This window comes from Cervus elaphus, chromosome 12 (genome assembly GCF_910594005.1).
Source record: "Cervus elaphus chromosome 12, mCerEla1.1, whole genome shotgun sequence".
In the NCBI taxonomy this organism is placed as follows: Eukaryota; Metazoa; Chordata; class Mammalia; order Artiodactyla; family Cervidae; genus Cervus; species Cervus elaphus.
This window is the reverse complement of record NC_057826.1, coordinates 43,703,089-43,722,938: the sequence shown is the minus strand read 5'-3', so window position 1 is coordinate 43,722,938 and position 19,850 is coordinate 43,703,089. Positions and strand designations below refer to the sequence as shown.

Sequence of the window (19,850 nt, the reverse complement as noted above, 5' to 3'; positions counted from 1 at the left end):
TGTCCAGGGTAGTAAACTGCATGGTTCATTTTAAAATAGCTGTGTGTTAGAACAAAGAAGAGGAAAACAACAAGATGAAGTTTGAGATTCCTTCTCTCATGGCAGAAACTTAATGAACTCTGCAGGATTAGAAGCCCTTATACTTTACAACCTCATGTGAGCTATAAGAGTGAGGAGATCCCCTCAATACTGATGAGCTTTTCTATCTTTGTTAAGAAGAGAATGAGCATATATCTTCTCCCCTATCCAATCCAATAAACATTTCACACCAAAGCTTTAAGAAAAGAATTTTGGTCATACAAGGGGTTTGTTCAACAGTGTATTGTGGCAGAAAGAACATAGCAGGAAGTCTTAGTTTCTGTCGTTCATAACTCCTTTCTTAAAAATCGTTTCTCTGGCCATGCGTGTTCTTAAGTTAGTATACTCGCTGTTTAGAAGTTGGAATAAGGAACATATCTATGCCTTTGAGGAATCTGCACTCAAATCTTAGTAGTTATTTTGTTGATTGAATGCTGGTCCTGGAGACATATTTCTGTAGTCCAGCATACAACAACCCTGGCCTGTGCTTTTTCTTGTAGCTTATGTTGCAGAGTTCAGGTATCTGCTAGGGGACTCTGAATGACTAACAATGGCAAAAAAAAAAAAAAAAAAAAGTCATCAGGTTATATCATGGTGCAAATTAAATTCCATTCTGAAGAGCTCAGGATATGAAAATGCTTTTGTGATTCTGAGATTACTCTCAAAGTTATGCTATTGCCAGAAATCAGATTTGAAAAGGTCCTTAGTGTGAGTCTCTTTCATTTTTTTACAGTTGATAAAGCATAAGTCCCAAAGGAAAAAATGTAACCTGTCTTAACTATAAAAGTAAAACAAATTACCTGCTAACCAGTTGAGTATTTTTCTATACTATATTATTACCTCTGGCAAGAGCACAATTGCCCTAGATTCTGGCCCCAGAAATGACATCATGATCATTCAGCCTTCCTCAAGGAACTTGGAAGAAACAAAGGCTAAGTGATTATATTTTAACATTCTTCTCCAGGTAGTGTTTACATACTTTCAAAAGAAAGTCAAATGGTAATAAATAGACTCAATGTGAAGTAAATATTTAATCCTTGAAACTGGGTTGCTAAAAAGAGAAAGGAATATAAAGAAATTAGAGATAATGTCTAAAATTTAAAAGTTAAGAAATAATGTGAAGCTTATTATTAAGAATTATACAGGAATAAGTCCATCTTTAGTTTTGTCATGTGAAAAATAGGGCTAGTAATAGTACCTAAATAAAGGACTGGCATAGTGGTTAAATGAGGTAATCCATGTAAAGTGCTTGGAATAGTATTTGACTCTGAAGAAATATTCAATAAATGTGACCTATTATTGTTAATATATTAACATTTCTTGAGCAAGTAAGAAAAGTACATGTTGTAAGTACTCTGAAGGAAATATACAAAGGTTAAGAAGGTGATAACTTAGGGCAGGGAGAAGACCCCCTTGGTTGGGATGATTATCTAAGGCCTCTCTGAGAAAGTGAGGCAAAGATAAGGAGTAGCCTGCTGTGTAATGAGTGAGGAGGAGAACATTGCAGGCCAAAGAAGTAGTATGTTCAATGGTCCTGAATTTAGAAAGAGCCTGGCATGCTCTAAGAAACAAAAGCAGACCAGGGCATGTACCACAGTTTGGGCATCCTTTACTTGCTCATTTTAGACTGTCTCCTTCACTAGAGTGCTTATTCTCCAAGGGCAGGACAGCATCTGACTTCTTTCCTCACACCTGTTACGGTCCTTGGCACAGGGCTGGCATTTATTAGATAGTTGAGAAAACATTTCATCACTGTCAGTTCTTTGTGGGTGAAGACTTAATCTTTCCTTCAAACAAGATAGCTAGGATGTGGTGAGTTGCTTATGGTTACTTTTTTTAAAGGATATTTGGAAAACCTGATGCACAGTTGTAAAGTATTTCACATACCATAAAATATTGTAAATTTTATATTTTGACTCAGATCAGTGAGTTTCGTGGAATAAAAAAATTACATTAAAAATTTAACTTGAATTAACTGTTTTATTTATCTATTTCAACCGTGAAGTTCACATTTTCTTGGGGGATAGGATGGGTTAAATGCTACCTGGGATGGTCTTGATTTATGCCTGATGTCCCTATGTTCAATCCTATTTCACAGTTTGTCTCTCCTTTTTTTATTGTTTTGTACAATTTTATGTTCACACTAGTGTTGTGCTGTCCTGCTAATGCACTCAAATCTTGTCTTCTGTTAATTTGTGTTTTATTCTGTATTTAGCTAGCTTGTGTAGGATATTGTATCTAATATTTTACAATTTATGTGGACTTTTGTACTAAGTCAAGGTGTTGACTGGCATGCTTGCTTTGACTTAGTCAAAACACCTGGACTTTGTTTCAGAAAGTCTTGATTTCTAAAATGTTTCTACCAAACTGCACATGTTTTAGCAAAAAAAATTTTATTCAAAGTCATCAGAATTCTTATGAACAGTGTCTTCTATGATAAATGTTAAATTAGTGATTACACAGTGTATGGGTAAAATGATTTATTTTTAGAATTTACTGTTAAATATGGTAAAACTTTGGACAACTGGATTCCTTTCCCTCTCTTCTCCTGAATCATGTTCATTGAGCACCTGCTACGTGCCTGGCACATATGTGGTGGAAATACAATGATGAGCAAGAACTAACATGACCTTTGCCCTCTGGAACCTGTAGTTAAATGTAGTCTTTCCTGACTTTTTTCCTGAGTCAGATTAGGACTGGAGGTTACCCTTTGCTGTTTTGGAAGAGGTGCAAAGGGCCAGTAGGGGAACTGGCCCAGAGGAAGAAAGTAGCAGATGGCTTGCACACACTTGTAGATCTTTGACATTCCACTACTCTTTTCTATTTGTTGTTGTCTCAAATATTTTTGGTTTGAACATAGGATTATGTGTGTATGTGTTGGTTGTTCTATTTTTGTTTCTGAGAATAAGGAATGAAAATTTATTCTCAGTAAGTGCAGGTTTCACTTGAGGTGCTTAGTTCATGATACTTTGTTGATTTTCCCCTCTAGGTGATGCAACTAAAACCTTCCTGGTCTAAAAGGTTAGAAGCTATTGAGGTAGTCAAAAAATAAGTACTTTTCACAAGGTTGCTAGGTAAAATAATTGTGTAAACTGAAATTGTATTGAAAATGAAAAGCTTTGAAAGGCTGACTACAACATTTGTGTGAATAAAAAGAAAACGCTCCCTCTACACAAAAGGGTAGATGCAGTAGTTACAGAATTCATGCATTCTGGTGGTAAATCTCTAGCAACTACTTCTTTCTCAGACTCGGCAAAACTTAATATCAGCCTTTAATATGTGCTTCCAAAGTCCATATTGGTTGAATGTGATAAGGTAGAACCAAACACCTATTGGAGAGAATTAAGGTGGGGGGAGGGTCACTGACAGGTAGTATCACATGGAGCAGTAGGTTAAAATTTTTTTTGACTGCTCACAATTACAAAAACAGTTGAAGTTGCTGGCCTATAACAGCATTCCCTCCTCCCAAACAAAATTCAGTACTCAGTCTTGCTCATGAAGTGGCAACTGATCTTTCCTTTTTCCTGTTTTATCTAAAAAGAAAATGATAGCCCCAGCCCTTTAGATTAATTTCACAGCACATATAATCCTACAGATTATTTTAGTATTTAGAGGAACTTGAAAGACCTTGGTTAAAGTTCTGATTTTGCTTGTGGTTACTGGGGGGAACAATGGGGTGACGGGATAGTTAGGAAGTTTGGAATGGACATGTACACACTTCTATATTTAAAATGGATAGCCAGCAAAGTCATACTGTATAGCACAGGCAACTCTGCTCAATGTTATGTGGCAGCCTGGATAAGAGGGGAGTTTGGGGGAGAATGGATACATGTATATGTATGGCTGAGTCCCTTTGCTATCTACCTGAAACTATCTCAACATCGTTGATTGGCTATATTTCAAAATAAAAAGTTAAAAAAGTAAAGTTCTGGTTTTGTCACCTGATCTATTTAAGCTTAATTAAATTACCTAACTTCTCTGAACTTCAGTTAGTTCAGTTCAGTCACTCAGTCGTGTCTGACTCTTTGCAACCCCGTGGACTGCAGCGCGCCAGGCCTCCCTGTCCTTCACCGACTCCCAGAGTTCACTCAAACTCATGTTCATTGAGTCAGTGATGCCATCCAACCATGTCATCCTCTGTCGTCCCCTTCTCCTCCCGCCTTCAATCTTTCCCTGGATCAGGGTCTTTTCAGATGAGTCAGTTCTTCACATCAGGTGGCCAAAGTATTGGAGTTTCAGCTTCAGAATCAGTCCTTCCAATGAATATTCAGCACTGATTTCCTTTAGGATGGACTGGTTGGGTCTCCTTGCAGTCCAAGGGACTCTCAAGAGTCTTCTCCAACACCATAGTTCAAAAGCATCAATTCTTTGGTGCTCAGCTTTCTTTATAGTCCAATTCTCATATCCACACATGACTGCTGGAAAAACCATAGCTTTGACTAGATGGACCTTTGTTGGCAAAGTAATATCTCTGCTTTTTAGTGTGCTGTCTAGGCTGGTCATAACTTATCTTCCAAGAAGTAAGCGTCTTTTAATTTCATGACTGGAGTCACCATCTGCAGTGATTTTGGAACCCCAAAATAAAGTCAGCCACTGTTTCCACTGTTTCCCCATCTGTTTGCCATGAAGTAATGGGACCAGATGCCATGATCTTAGTTTTCTGAATGTTGAGCTTTAAGCCAGCTTTTTCACTCTCCTCTTTCACTTTCATCAAGAGGCTCTTTAGTTCTTCACTTTCTGCCATTAAGGGTGGTGTCATCTGCATATCTGAGGTTATTGATATTTCTCCTGGCAGTCTTGATTCCATTTTGTGCTTCATCCAGCCCAGTGTTTCTCATGATGTACTCTGCATATAAGTTAAGTAAGCAGGGTGGGTGAGTTTCAGTTTCCTCATTGGTTAAAATTGAGATAATAATGGTATTCATTTTAGAAGTTTGTTGTAATGACATAACCTGAGGAAAGTAGTTGTACCAGACTCTTAAACACATATCAATGGCTATTTTTATTCTCTCCAGTTTGTTAGCTTAGGAAAGTGAAAGTGATAATAATGGTGAATCCTATTCAGAGGAAAATGAATTCAGTTTTAGATATATTAGAGTTTGCATTCACACACATAGCCAGAAGAGTTCAGTCACATCATTTGGAAACAAGAGTGTATGAAATAGTCTGAAATTAACAAATTTTTTAAAAAATGCAAGTAAACAGTATTAAAGCTTTGAGGACTTAACAATTGAGTCTTAAAGCTACATGAGGTTTTCTTAATTCCACCTAAACTGTTTTACTTTACTAGATTTTGTTAACATTCTTCAAAATTTAAAATGCAGGAACTGTCATTTGTATGACTATTGGCATAACTCGAATTTATGGCTAGTGATAGCTAGCTGTACGGGGGTGGCGATGATTGGTTGGGGAAAACAAACAGGACTTGGAATTAGACCTCGGTTAGATGATTCTGTTTCTTCATTCTTATTTCACAAAGTTGTGATTGTCAAAGGGACAAGTAAATATGAGATACATTATCTCCATGGAAATACTTTTACTAAAATATCATTTTATCAGGATAAAAAATTCTTGACTGGTTCTGGACTTTTAAGACTGAATCAAACATTCCCTTCTTTATAATAGTGAAAGATTGACAACATCCCAGACCATGTCTTTAAAAAAATATGGGTATAGGTAAAGGGGAAACCATGTGCATCCTGGCACATATTTATTTATGAATGATAATATTATTTTTATTAATACCCAAGTAGGATAGGATATTAAAAATTAACTCTTATTCCTGGTCTTGATACTTATTAAATCTGACTAGTGTGTAGATAAGATATTATTAGAGTGTTTGTCCAGTAGCTTAGATTATAAATAACCCCTGTTCTTGCTCATTTTAAACAATGTAGTATGAATGATGCCAAAAAACAGGCTAGAACATTTTCTTCTCTCCAAGATCTTAGATTTTGTAAACAAGGCTTTGCTCCTAAAACTAATCTAGGTCATCATAACCCCAAATCTTTTGAAAGATGAGAATCCCAATTAAACTCTTAGGTTCTTTTTAATACTGCAAATTTACAAAGTGTTTTAGGTCTTAAAAACACAATATGTTTGGATTGTATAGTCACTTGGCTTACTTGTACCATGTGATAATGAATACAAATCACTGGATAATCATTTCAGCAATAATGATCACTGGAAATCTCCATGTGAGTGGAAATTAATGTAGCCTTTTATGGCTTAATTTATCCAGTACTGACCTAACAGCATAATTTTTGAATAAAAACTGATTTAATGAGAAAAGCCATAAATTTTCTTAATCCCTCAAATTGTAAATTTTAGTTTTATTTAGTCTTTCTTGAAAATAAGTTAGTGAACTGTGAAGTGTGTTATTAAAGTGACATTATTTAACAAACTGGAAAAATGTCAGTGTCATAAAAATCTTTCTAGGATAGTCTAGATTTCAATTTTATCCGTATTGATATTAATATGGGATACTACTAATGTATTACCCTTTTATTTGTTGGTGTGTGTGTATGTATGAATGTACATTTGTTGTTTAATAACATAGAACTAGTGTTTGCAAAAGAAAAGAGGAAACTTAAATTGCTTGAGAGCCTGGAGTGCTGCAGTCTGTGGGGTCGCAAAGAGTCGGACACGACTCAGTGACTGAACTGAACTGAACTGAGAACCAAGTATTGGACTAGATGGCTCATAACTCTAGAGAAATTATTACTGCCACTTTACAGATGAAGAAATAAACTCAGATAGCTTAAATCATTTGACAGCACAGCTTCTTAAGTGGAAAGAACTTGAACCTTAGACACTCTAGCTCTTCTCCATTATGTCTTGCTGCTTTAAGGGATATTTTCAGTAATTAGATTGTATTTTGTGCAAACATGTTTACACTGTCAACCCCTAGAAGACTTACCACCGGGGATGACAATATCCTATTTGTGCTGTTTTTCAAAATTATTATATTTTGTCCCATTTGATCCTTAAAACATACCAACATGCGGTCAAAAGAAGAAGACAAAAAAGATTTCTGACTTAGAAATGAACAATTTTAGAGAAGTACTTAAGGTAGAGTTTAGTCTAGAACCCAGATCCTATGGATTTCTACCTCCTTTACTTTCTCTGAATCAAGTATGTGATCTGTGATCATGAAGTAGTGAAGTTCACAGACTGAACCTTTTATTGTGTCCTTAATGTAGCTATAGCCTGGCTCCCTGTTTAGCAGTCAAATCCTGTTTTTCTGTATTGTAAGTAACATCAATGACAGTTCTGAGGTGTAATGGGGCTGTAGTGGTGGTTATTGAATGAATAATAAATAGAAAATGTTAGCTTGAGATTTTTGTATTTCAAGCTTATTCTTACATGATGCCATATTTGTCTTAGGAAATATAATTATGGAAATATAATTATGAAAGGAATTGTGAAAAGCACACAGATTTAGGAATACCTGTGTCCTGGCTTTGCCCACTTAGTTTTGCCTTCTTGAGCAGGTTATAAAGCAGTTTCCTCATCTGTGAGGATAGTAACTACCAGAGTCAGAGGAGATGGGCATGTAAAGAAATTAGCACCATGCCTGGCCCATGGGCCTACATATATAGTGGTGGTGGTGGTGGTTTAGTTGCCAAGTTGTGTCCAACTCTTGCGATATATATGTTGGTGGTGGAGTCGCTCAGTCGTGTCTGACTCTTTGCGACCCATGCAATGTAATAATTACCTTTGAAGGGTTCTTTTTTTCTTCTAGCAATGTATCTTTTTTGTTTAAAAACTATCCAAGCTAGCATGGTTATCTCTTAAAGACAGATATCTTAAAAGATATCTCTTAAAAGAGATATCTTAAAAGGCTTAGATACCTGAAAAGATAAGGTATCTTAAAAAGCTTCCTCGATGGTTCAGTGGCTAAAGAATCTGCCTGTAATACAGGAGACATAGGAGACAATTCCTGACCCAATTCCTGGGTCAGGAAGATCCTCTGGAGGAGGAAATGGCAATCCACTCCAGTATTCTTGCCTGAAAAATCCCATAGACAGAGGAGACTGGCGGGCTACAGTCCTTGGGGTCACAAAGAGTAGGACATGACTGAGTGACTAAGCACAGCATCTTAAGAGTAGATAGTTCAATTATTTCTGTTAACAGAGGACACAGATTATGTGAAACAGTTAATATTTCAAATTTTTCCATTCTGTATTTGGAATATGTAGCTTAAAAAAACTCATGGGAGATCTGCATCCTACTTATTTCCTTACATTAGTATAATATAAATAATTTACATTTCTTGAACTGGCCCATTTGGAGAACACAATTATGACCATACTGGGCAAAAGGGATTTTTTTCCCTGGTTGAGGGTTGAGAATTGAGAACCTGAGACTAGTACTTAGTATAGCATTTTATTGATATATTATTCAGATTTTTAACTTGTTGACTGTTGAGTTTATAGCATTGTGTACCACAATGAACCAGGGGAAAAAGCAACCATTCTTCAGAATTATAATATCAAGTGCCGTTTTGAAATTTATTTACCATGTAGAAAACTGGTAGCAGAGGAAGCATTTTGCTAAATAAATCTCATGGTTGCATTTTACTTTTTAAGGTGGCATGTCTCTTCCAGTTCATTTTATTCACTTGTAATTACATGCTTCTGATTAAATTTAATATTTTTAATAAGTTCTCTTTGAATATGTTAATAGTTTTAGATTATAGAAACTGGCTATTATTAGTCTTCAATTAAAAATTTTAAGAATTTTAACTGAAAGGAAGTATTATAAAACAGTTTAGAGATCATATATTCTTTTTTTCAAAGATACAGGAAGAAGTTAATTTTGAATTATGCAATTATTTATCCAAAAATTTTTAAAAATCTGTTTCCTTTGGTTCTAGTTGTATGACTTGAATAAATAAATTTTGGAATTGATATTCTTATTTAAACTTGTTCTATTTAACTTTCCATGGTTATGAAATCAAATAAAGTAGTATATGGAGTATAAATCAGTCATGGTGATAGGTAAGCAATAATGTAGACAGTTGTAGTATCTCCCTTCAAAGCACTTACAGTGTGGTGGAGGAGAATGTCCAACCAGTCATTTTGCAAATAATTATTTAACATTTTGTGAGCTAAGTACTAAGAAAAAAAGTATAGGGAGACTGAGACTAGGCTCAGAGAAAGCTGCTCTGGGGAAGAGAAATTTAAGGGAGACTTATCAGTGGAAGGGACTGTGGGAGCCCACTCCAAGCAAATGAGGAATAGAATTTGCAAAGGCTCTTAAGTTTTGAAGAACCTTAAGAATCCTTGGTCACCAAAAAAAAGCAGTCTGACTAGCAAAGAGCACCTTTTAGCCTTCACAATAGTCCTGTGAGTTAATTCCATTTTATAGACAGGAAAACTGAAGCTTAGAGTAGTTTGGTGAGTTGTATAGGGTCTTACTGTTTGTAAATGGCAGATTCTTATTTTGAACCCAAGTTGGCCAGCCTGACTCCAACATCCTTGTTCTCTCTACTCTGCCATTCTTTCTCTGAGTCACTTAGCTCAGAGGTATTGTGCTCCCAAACACATCTCTCTCTTGTTATTTCTCAAAAGGCTTAGCAGCTCTCCTTCTGGCTTATTGTTAAGCCAACAACGATCAGGTTCTTTCCTTATACTACTAAGGTAATAAGGTTTAACTCTTACAGGTTATATCTCTTACTTGTATTCTGTAGAACTCCAGGGATCCTAAAAGTTTTTCAAGGGTAGGAATTTTGTAGATTTTGGGACTGATATGAAACTGCAGTGTTGTTTGTAGCCTCTTATTTAAAAATAGCCTCATGGTGCTCATGGGGTGCTTTCATAGTGCCAACATTTCCATCATCCTCTCTGCCCTATCCGCAAGACACTCCACATAAACAAAAACCTGAGTAATAAATAGTATGCTTCTGCTGTTGCCTCTGCCTACTCTCTCCTGTATAGAAATCCTAATGCCACCACGAATAATGCATTTTATTGGAAGAATGCAAATTTAAAGGATTCCATTGCTTTAAAAGTTTGAAAAACACTATCCTAGTTTGTGTGAAGTTCATGGGAAATATTTCCTAAATGGGAAAATTTTCTGATTCTCCATATCTGTTTATCTCTTACTACCTGCATTGACTCCCCCAAACATTTTTCCTAGAGGGAAAAAAATTCCTGAAAAATAAATTTATTTCAGACTCAGTGTCATTGTTTTATGTTTTTTGTCATAAGAAGAGATATTTTAATGCAGATACCTAGTTAAATATTTTATTGTCAGAGTTTACTGAGCAGTTTTTTCTAAGCAATCTGTTAACCTCAGTTTTTCTTACCCTCTTAAAAGGCACTGCATAAATTTGAGGGAGGACTATTTTTAGGCCTTGTCTTGTTTTAACTAACTAATCTTGCTTTTCTTGGAATTTGTGAAGTTTGTTGTAAAGTAATTCATAGTTCTGGGTAGACAGAGGTTGATGCTTTATCCTGATTGTCCTAAATTTTTGTATTCTTTGTTTACAGAGGGTTTCACATGGTAGAACCTGATTTACTTGAAATGCGAAGTAATAAATTGATTCCCTCCACCACCCCTCTTTGTCCTCTGTTTTATGTGAAACACCGACTGAAGTGAATGTTTGCCCTATGAATTTCTCTCCATTTTAAAAGTACCCAGAGACGCACATTTTAGGGGCTCATGCTAGAATACTTTGTCATTATCGTCACACCAATCTTTCCTTTCACGTTGCCTAAACACAGCTGAGTTGGTAAGAGGAGCAAAGACAACAAGATAGCGCTGCCAAGTAGAAGGGAAGCTGTAGTGGACCCAACGAGCAGGGGCGGCGGAGCACACCCTCCATCCAATCAGCTGTGAGTGCTGTTGCTATGTGCGCTCGTACTCTGCTGCCTTTGTGAAAAACCTTACACAGAGCGAAGCGAAATCAGCACCCACGGCTGAACATTTGTTTTAACCACTGCAGACATCTGGATCCCTCAGTTACTGACTGTATAGCTATTGACAGCCAGAAGGCAACTTCTTTTGTACAAGGATTCCAGTATGGTTTTCAGTGGAAACAAAGGGCTTCACAGAGAAGGTGTGTAATGAAGTGTTTTCAACGGCTTTATTTTTAAACTTCCAATTTTCAGTAGCTGTTTACAGTTGCAGTGTTTGCTTTGCGTGGATATTTAATAAACAGGTCTAGGAAAATGATCTCATGTTGAAAAACATTGAATTTAGAGAATTTTCTTTACCTTCAAATAGCCTGTTTTCTTTGAACAGCATGGCTTAAAAGATTATTAAAATGCTCATCTGAACAATGAGGAGGGAGAAAAGAAACCAAAATACAATGTGCTTACTTTAATGGGGGAAAATATGACAAAAACGAGAATATTGGGAAGAGAATGAGGTTTAGACAGAAGTATTAACTGTACTTGGGTGCGGGAGGTTTTTGTTTTTGTTTTTTAAATAGAAGCTCTTAAGGAGAATGTATTTTATAGAAGTTACGTATTTTTAACTGAAATTCATTGTTTCTGAATTTGAAGAGATTATCAGAATTTAGCTTAGCGAGAATTTTGACATAGTTTTGATGTTCTGTCTTTCTGTAAAGGGTTTCTGAAGATGCAACCTCAAATTGTATAAGCTCTTAATTGTTTGATCTGTTGGCTACTTCTTCTCAGTTCAGATCCAACTGCAAAGACAGTGATGTGTTCTATTAAATAAATGTCCATATAGAAAATTGAAAATATAAAGGATTTTGCAGACAAACTAGAAATGTATAAGATACTATTTTAAAATTAAAGCGAGCCTTTATTTAATAAGGAATAATAATTCCTTATCTGAATTAGCTAATACTGCAGATATAGTAAAGTCTTATTAAGTTAAACCTCACCAATTCAATATTTGCAGTAATTAAACAAAATATGGGTTACAGCTTATTTTTATGAGATCTGGAAAAACCAGTTTATCCAACTAATTATAGGCAAGTTTTAAAATAGATAAACAGAAATCTTTACGCAGTTTCAAATACTGTTAAATAATATTTTACATAGTTGATTTAGCTAATGATTCTTTTAAATTAATTAAAGCAGAACAGAATACTAATTAATATATTGCCCATTTATAAACAGTTTTCTTTTGTTTATCTACTTTCACCTGGTTGTGTAAGTGGCTTCTTTTTAATTCACTAGTTAATTTATGTTTGAGTAAAATTAGTATAATATAAATTCCAAGCTAATATGCGAGCTTTATATTTTATCTCTACAAATGATATATTTTGGAATATGATTGGTTTTGACATTATTCTCTTCAAGAAGTGCTTGGTGCTTGTCATTAGGAAGGGTTAGCATTATTTGGTAAGCGAAGAGAGATTTTTTTTCCTTGAAAAGAACTCAAAATTATTTCATGCTTTTGTGCACATTACTGACCATTTTTAAGGGTACATATATATTTATAAAGGTATTTTATGTGAACATACATGTTGCTAAACTTAAAATCTGGCATTTCTTAGTTTTTTTCAGTTTGTAGCCAAAATTTAAACTTGATAGGAGTTATAAAAATTATAGCAAAATTAAAAAAAATTATGGTAAAATTAAAAAAGCTATTATATACTTTGTACTTGCTAACCTTCATGATATAAAGCACTTATTTGCAGAAGAGAAGCTGGGGGGTGGGTGGGCAGGGATGGGAGGCAGAGGGATATTAAATGGGCCCAAACTCATCAAATATAGCTCTAATCCCTTGGAAGTCAGTCTAGTTATTTCCCTTTTTTGAGCTATCTGTCTCATCAATTACTCATTTTATTTTTTAATTATACGACCACAGAAACCAAAGTGTTGCTTGTATTGGTTCCCCGTCTGCTTGGTTTATTTCTTAAGAATTAACAGACTTTCCAAGAGAAGGATGATTTCATTCATATGCTGCAAAAAAAAAAAGGAACATGATATTGGCAAGAAATTTAGATCTGCTTCTGTGTCACACAAAAGCCTTGCCATTGTGTTGTGGGAGAAATAGTCTTGGCAGAATCCCAGACTTTATTTCTGGGCTCATCACCTAAAGATTGTTCTTATACATCTTATACATGTGAGAGTTCCTGTTCAGTAACAGAACCTCAGGGTAAAAACTGATTTTTTAAAATCTGGTCAAGGCTAGTGACATTGCTAGAATACTTCAACTCTTTGGATTTATCTGTTACTTGACGATAGAATTTTAATTGTCTTATTCTGTGTCAGATCTTTCTGGCTTTATTTGTTTGTACTTGTAATTAGAAAAATACTTCAGTTCTCAAAAGTAGTGATTTCTTTTTTGTCTTAGCCACTTGATAGGATAGCAAATAGAAGCTTTCATATTTATCAGATGCGGTGTTTGCTGTAACAGATTTTATTTCAAATAAAATATTTTTCATTTTTAAATCACCAGGCAATAATATAGAAATATGTAGATAGTATTTCATTTATAATTCTTCAAAAAATTTCTCTTATTTAGAATTTCAGGTTAAGAAGGGGTAACAATCCAAGTATTTCTTTTTCTTTTGGTCTTTTGTGAAATCTTTAAAAAAAAAAAAAATTCCTACAGCAAGTATTATCCCCAAGTGTTTGATTTCTACATGTATGCTCTAAGTATTGTAACACTATATGCAGTGTTTCTTTGATTCTTCCTTGTAGAAATTCCATTCACTTATTCCTGTTCTGAACCCAGAAAAGATTTAATTATTATAGTCAACTAGGCAAGTAAGTTTTGTCCTAACAACTTTTGATCAGACATTTTCATGTAGCAGCAGTGCTGTTACGTAAACTGTATTGCTTTTGCAAGAGTGGCTCAGATGGCAAAGCGTCTGCCTACAATGTGGGAGACCTGGGTTTGATCCCTGGGTGGGGAAGATCCTCTGGAGAAGGAAATGACAACCCACTCCACTATTCTTGCCTGGAAAATCCCATGGACGGAGGAGCCTGGTAGGCTACTGTCCATGGGGTCGCAAAGAGTCAGACACGACTGAGCGACTTCACACACCCACAGTCTTTACAATCTTTTTTAAAAAATCTTCAGATGCTATCGTATCTAAAATCAGAGACCCAGGTTTTAAAAACATAGTTGTTCAGAGTATTGCTTGAATCTGATTATATAATCCTTTGTGATGAGGCTGAGTTATAAGCTATTACTTGATAAACTGGAAATGTTGCCTTGTTGTTTTCTTTTCTGGTCTCAGTTTTACTCATTCAAAGACTTCTGAACATCAAAGGATTTGAATTATAAAGTTTATGATAAGCACAGGGACATTAAAATTATAAATTACAGGAGGTAGTCAAGATAGAGTAGAAAAAAGAATTGGTCCTAAGAGTTGTATATGGGCCTCGCATTTTGCTGTAAGCTTCTTGTTATCCAGAGTATGAAAAGAAAACTCTGCCAGTTATTTGCAATCCCTGTTATTTATGTAACATTTTATTGCTAAATATTAGCCATTCTCTTTTCTTTAAAAATTATTCTACATTTTTTAATTGAGAATTTTAAATATACTGTAAATATAATTTTTTATATTTTTCTTCTAAGTTTCACATATGCATATATACTTTTATGCAGAATCTCAATTTTCTAAGATACTTTGTGACCCAGAAAGTCTTGGAAACTTGGGGATTTGGGCAGAAGAAAGGGCAGAGCTGGACTTCCCTAGTAGTCCAGTGGTTAAGGCTCCGAGCTTCCAGTGCCTCCACTGAAGGCCAAGTGAGTTCAGTCCCTGATTGCGGAACTAAGATCCCACATGCCTTGCTTGGCATGGCCAAAAAAAACAAACAAAAAAGAAGAAGATAGGGCAAGGCTGATAGGGAAGTATGTGACTAAACCTCTGAAGAAAGGTAATAGTCAATAATGGCAAGGAAATAATGAGTAAATGGGAAGGTAAATGAAGAAGAGGAGGCAGAAAAAAATTTATTTGATAACAGTGTTATTTTTGGGGTGTGTGTGTATGTGTATGCATAAAAGTTCCCACCAGTGCTGGGCTGACTGACTAGAGCTGGTAAATTCACCAGGGATTTGTTTACTGGGAAGTAACTCATTTCTGACTTTGCTTTTAAATTCCTCAACTAGGTTCTGATAAGGATGACCTTGTATTTACCACTCATTAATGACAAAGGACAAGTCAGCTATCTGGAAACCAGAAATTAAATTTTACCACATACATGATGAATGTAACTGTTTTGAAATATAGGAACTTACAGAATAAAAATCTGGTGATGTAGGGGCTAAAATTTAAAAACTCAAAATTCCAAGAAAATGGTCTTTTGTCATTTTAATAAGTACACAAAATTTCAGATTCTTTTTCAACTGATCACATTATTTTCATTGCTTTGGGTAGTGATAATTTTATGTTATTTTGGGAGAGAGGTTCAATCTGGTTCCCATCTTGGTTTTCATATTTTCATCAAGTGCTAAGATTTTGTGATTCTTAGATAAACATATTTAGTCTTCCAGTTCAGCTGAAGATAAAGTTTAGCTTATTGAAAATTAGAGAACCAGCAAATGTAAAGAAAAGACAATCTCTTACAGGTTTACTCCATTTTTTTCACTGTCAGTGCATTCAGTGGTACTGCCCAAGTGGCTTCTGCATTGGATCCCGAAACTATTACATCTAACAAAAAGGGTAGGAGAACCTTTTTAGAAATACATTTCCTGGTTTTACCTGACTGCATTGCATTGGTATGTTTGTTTACCTTAAATCATTTATTCTGAAAATATCCACATAGAAAAAGAATTAAAAAATTGCTCTATGTCATTGTTTTATATTTTCCATACTGACTGAAAAATATCAACCCTCTTGCTAGAAAAAACGCATCTATGTATATACATAGATAATTTTGTGGAAAATAGCCAAAGGTTCATAAATTCTCTTAAGAAATCTTATTAAACATAATTTGGTTTTAGTCAGAGAATAAAAGCATTAATTTTAGAGAATTGAGGTTTAATATAGATTGGATAAGAACTTCAGGATATGAATGGAAGCAAAGTATTAAGTAGTGAGTGTGCAGCGCTGTTTTGTTTCTTTTGAGAAGAGGGGAAATGTTCTAACATGTACACCATACATTAGTACTCTTGCAGATGGATTTGTCCTGGGGAGGACCCCACAGTCCTGTGCTGACTCCTCTATTCTGGATGAGCTTCTGATAGAGAACCTAGTCAAAAGGACCAGGCCTAGAATGTGTAATATCTAGATCTGAGGACGTACATATCATCTCTGAGTTGTAGGTTGAGATTACAGGAAATCTCAGATACCTCCTTTGGCCTTAGACTTTCAGCTGGGTGCTCTTCCAGAAATTGCTCTGTGCTAGAGATGACAGACCCACTGCAGTGGATGGCACCTAGTTCCATCTTTGTTCTAGAGAACTGAGCAGAACTGATCTTAGTGTATGTGCTCAAGTTTTCAACTCTTAATTAAAAACAACACTGCATCCACTTTTTATTTCTGCTGGAGTTTTAGGATTCACACATACCAACAGTCAGTGGAAAATACAAATGTTGAGGGTGCTTAGAAGAAGGAGTCATGCATGTGGTAGAGGGAAGGAGATTGAAAGGACAGAGTGTATTTTGGGGGACCAGCCTATGTTATAACCATATTTCCATGAGGTGAAAATGTAAGAAAGACTAAATTAGGTCAAGCTTGAGGATAATTTTGGAAAGCTATGTGCCAGTTATCTGAGTTTAGTAAAGCTGGAACAAAACAAAACAGCACTAGAATAGTAGATGGTTGCTTTTTTAGCACAGGGTCATCTTTTGAGTGTAGAGCTAAATCTAGAACATGTGGTTTTGCTTCCTTTTGTGGCAGTGTTTTCTCAGCTTTTCGTCCCCTACTTCTTTCTGCATGTGGTGTGAAGTGATAACACCTATATGATCAGAAATATTCCCACAAAAGACAGTTGAATGGACAATATTTTCTACTTTAGTATTTTCAGGCCCTGAAGCAGTAGTGAATTAGGCTTAATGATTTACACAGAGAACAGAGAAAGTAGAAAATAAGATCAGTGCAAGTAAGAAAGAAATGAATAAAATCTGTATAGCTCTGTTTGTGTCTGTGTATCTGTGGTGTATGGCGAAAAGCACAATCCTGGTAACCTGAACTTAAGGAGGCAAAACAAATGTTTTGGACACTAGTAAATTTTGTCAATGACACTGACAGGTTCTAATTGTTTCATTTTAAATATCAAGTCTTCTAGGAGCTTTCTCTGATATCTAAGATTGAGTTCCCACCTAACCATTCCCATAGCACTGAGATATACTTCTGTTATTTATCAAGCATCACCCTGAATTAGCTTTACCTGAAAGTACTCCACAAGACTGTCCTCTGCTTGAAGGCAGAATAGCAGCTGATTCTGCCATTGCCTTCGGGAGACGAGGTGGGTTTCACTTGAATTTTTTGACACATAGAGACTTAGTTTTCCACTCTTACCTTCTAGCCAATATTTAAATTGCTTAAAATTTAGTTTTCTTTCTAGAGCTTAAGTTGCCCTCAACTCATCACATAAGCAGTCAGTAGGTTGGTATGAAGAATTCTATTATTCCTTAAAAGACTGTTGAGACCTAGAATTTCCAATAACAGATATGGAAATTAGAACTCAGAAAGTGCTCTTTCTCCTTTTAATATTTTTAAATTATATGTTTTTGCCCTGGCCTAGAGATTTGGTGACTACCTAATGCAATTTTAAAAATTTCAAAAACAGATATTTCCTTGTCCCATTCAAGAAAATCATATAGATAAGGGCATTTAAAAAACTCACAAAAAACTATTTCAGGGCAAAATATCAAATTCAAGATAATTATCTGGACAGGGAAACAGCAAGCCTTTATCACTTTAACTAGAAGTAAGCTAAAATAGGGAGAAAACAAAATGTGATGCAGTATTAACCATTCATTATTTTAGCAAGTGTTTGCGAGCTTGTTCATGCAAGGTACTATGCTGGGCAACTGTAAGAGATGAGCCTTCTTCTCATGGACCTTAGTGGGTTAGAGAAGAGAGGTAAATAGTGATTTATTTGTGTGTGTGTGTATTAAAATTTAGGAAGGAAAAGCATAAGATACAATGGACTCGTCTCCTAAAAACCATAAAGCATCATGGGAGGGTATAATAGGACCAGATGAGCTTGGATAAGACCTAATTAAGAACTGTGTATTTAAGCTGAACTAGAGCTCATCACGTTATTTTATACCCTATTCTGTTACTCTTTAGAACTTTGATCAAGTGGTAAAGTTAAATTTTTAACTTCATAAATGTGTAGGTCATTAGAAAATGTAATTTTAAAAACTCATGTACAAGAGCAACAAATCTAATTTGGAATGAACTTAATAGAGAAACTTTTAATATTATTTATAATTTTTTTGGTGCACTGGGTCTTTGCTGCACATGGGCTTTTGCTAGTAGTGGCAAGTGGGGGCTACTCCCTAGTTGTGGTGCACGGGCTTCTCATTATGGTGGCTTCTCTTGTTGGAGAGCATGGGCTCTAAGTGCACAGACTCAGTAGTTGCAGCTTCTGGGCTTTAGAGCACAGGCTCAGTAGTTGTGGCACATGGGCTTAGTTGCCCTGCAGGATGTGGGATCTTCCTGGATCAGGGATCAAACCGGTCCGCTGCATTGCAAGGCAGATTCTTAACCACTGAACCACCAGGGGATCCCTAGAAAATTCTTTATGAAGACAAAATTTTAAATCTTCCAAAGAATGTGAATGGTCAGATTTGAACCTTTAAAATGCAGTTTTTAAAAAGTTGGTTGAAGTGATTTTTGAGTCGCTAGCTCTGATTTTGGGGAATCATTGAAAAATTACTGAAGTATCAAGAATGGAAAAGCAATGAGTGTTAGAGTTGGAGTGCTCTCCTAAAATAATACACAAAGGATGAATCACCTCTTTACCACAGAGTTTTCCCATGGTGTGACTTTAAGAATACTGGCATAGTTGGAGAGAAGGATTAAAAAGATTGAGGTGGGGCTATGAGGCTTGTGAGGAGGGGAGTGCTGGAAACAAGAAATTCTAGTTATTAAATGGAATAAAGAAGGGATAAGATATCTCGAGGTGGCCCTGTGAGAGAATAAGATCAGGTGGGCCAGAACATTTGATGCATAAAGGGCAGTAATGACTAAAGAGGTTTAAAAAAGTGAGATAGCATCCCTCTTCACCTCATCTCTCACTGGTCCCCTTTATGAATCCAATGCTCTGACCAAACTGAGAATGCTGAGAGATGAGATATGGGAGGTTGTTAGTGGAAGCAGTCAGACTTTACCATTGAGGACTTGTTGGAGACAGGAGAAAGGGAGGAGGCATAGATCATTCTAAGATTTCAAGTCACAAAAAGCAAAAACAGCTGTAGTTGGAAACAAGTTTTGTACTCTGACCAGCACCCCCATGATTATTTTTGTTTGTGGTAGGCTATATGTACCAGGATCAGTCTGTGCTTGTGGTCAAAGTGGTACTGACAGTAAATGGGATATTTTATAATTTCAAAAATCAGCACATGTAGAATCAAATATTATTTAAATTGCAATGGGTGTCTTGTTTCACATTCCTTCATTTTACAAGTAAGTTTGTTGAGGGTCACAGAGTTTAATTGACCTTTTCCAAAGTCTGGAACTAGTTCATGAGAGAGCTGAAATTGGAATCCAGATCTTCTGGCTTTTAGTATAGCATTTTTCATACTTTTTGCAAGTTACTGAAATTTTGTTTTCATTTGTTTTCTGTTTTATCGAGAGATCTATCAATTTCAAGATCTATTACAAGTGTAAAGGTTGGTGTCAGATCTGTTATTTAGCTATCAAAAAGTTTGGGTAAAAG

The 19,850-nt window shown here is 35.6% G+C and overlaps 1 protein-coding gene across 10 annotated transcripts in view; it reads left to right on the top strand.

Annotated features, from left to right (window-relative positions):
• FAM214A (family with sequence similarity 214 member A) overlaps positions 1 to 19,850 on the top strand; it is an 83,936-nt gene that overhangs the window by 14,527 nt on the left and 49,559 nt on the right. Inside the window, exon 1 of one of the 10 annotated variants that reach the window (XM_043918970.1) lies at positions 9,011 to 11,143. The exons of 6 other annotated variants lie outside the window; for them this stretch is intronic. In XM_043918970.1, coding sequence (XP_043774905.1) covers positions 11,107 to 11,143 — 37 coding nt within the window. In that variant the 5' untranslated portion in view covers positions 9,011 to 11,106. Of the gene's footprint in view, positions 1 to 9,010; positions 11,144 to 19,850 lie in introns of those variants that run through there. 3 more of the 10 variants (XR_006343847.1, XM_043918963.1, XM_043918962.1) reach the window with 3 other exon arrangements.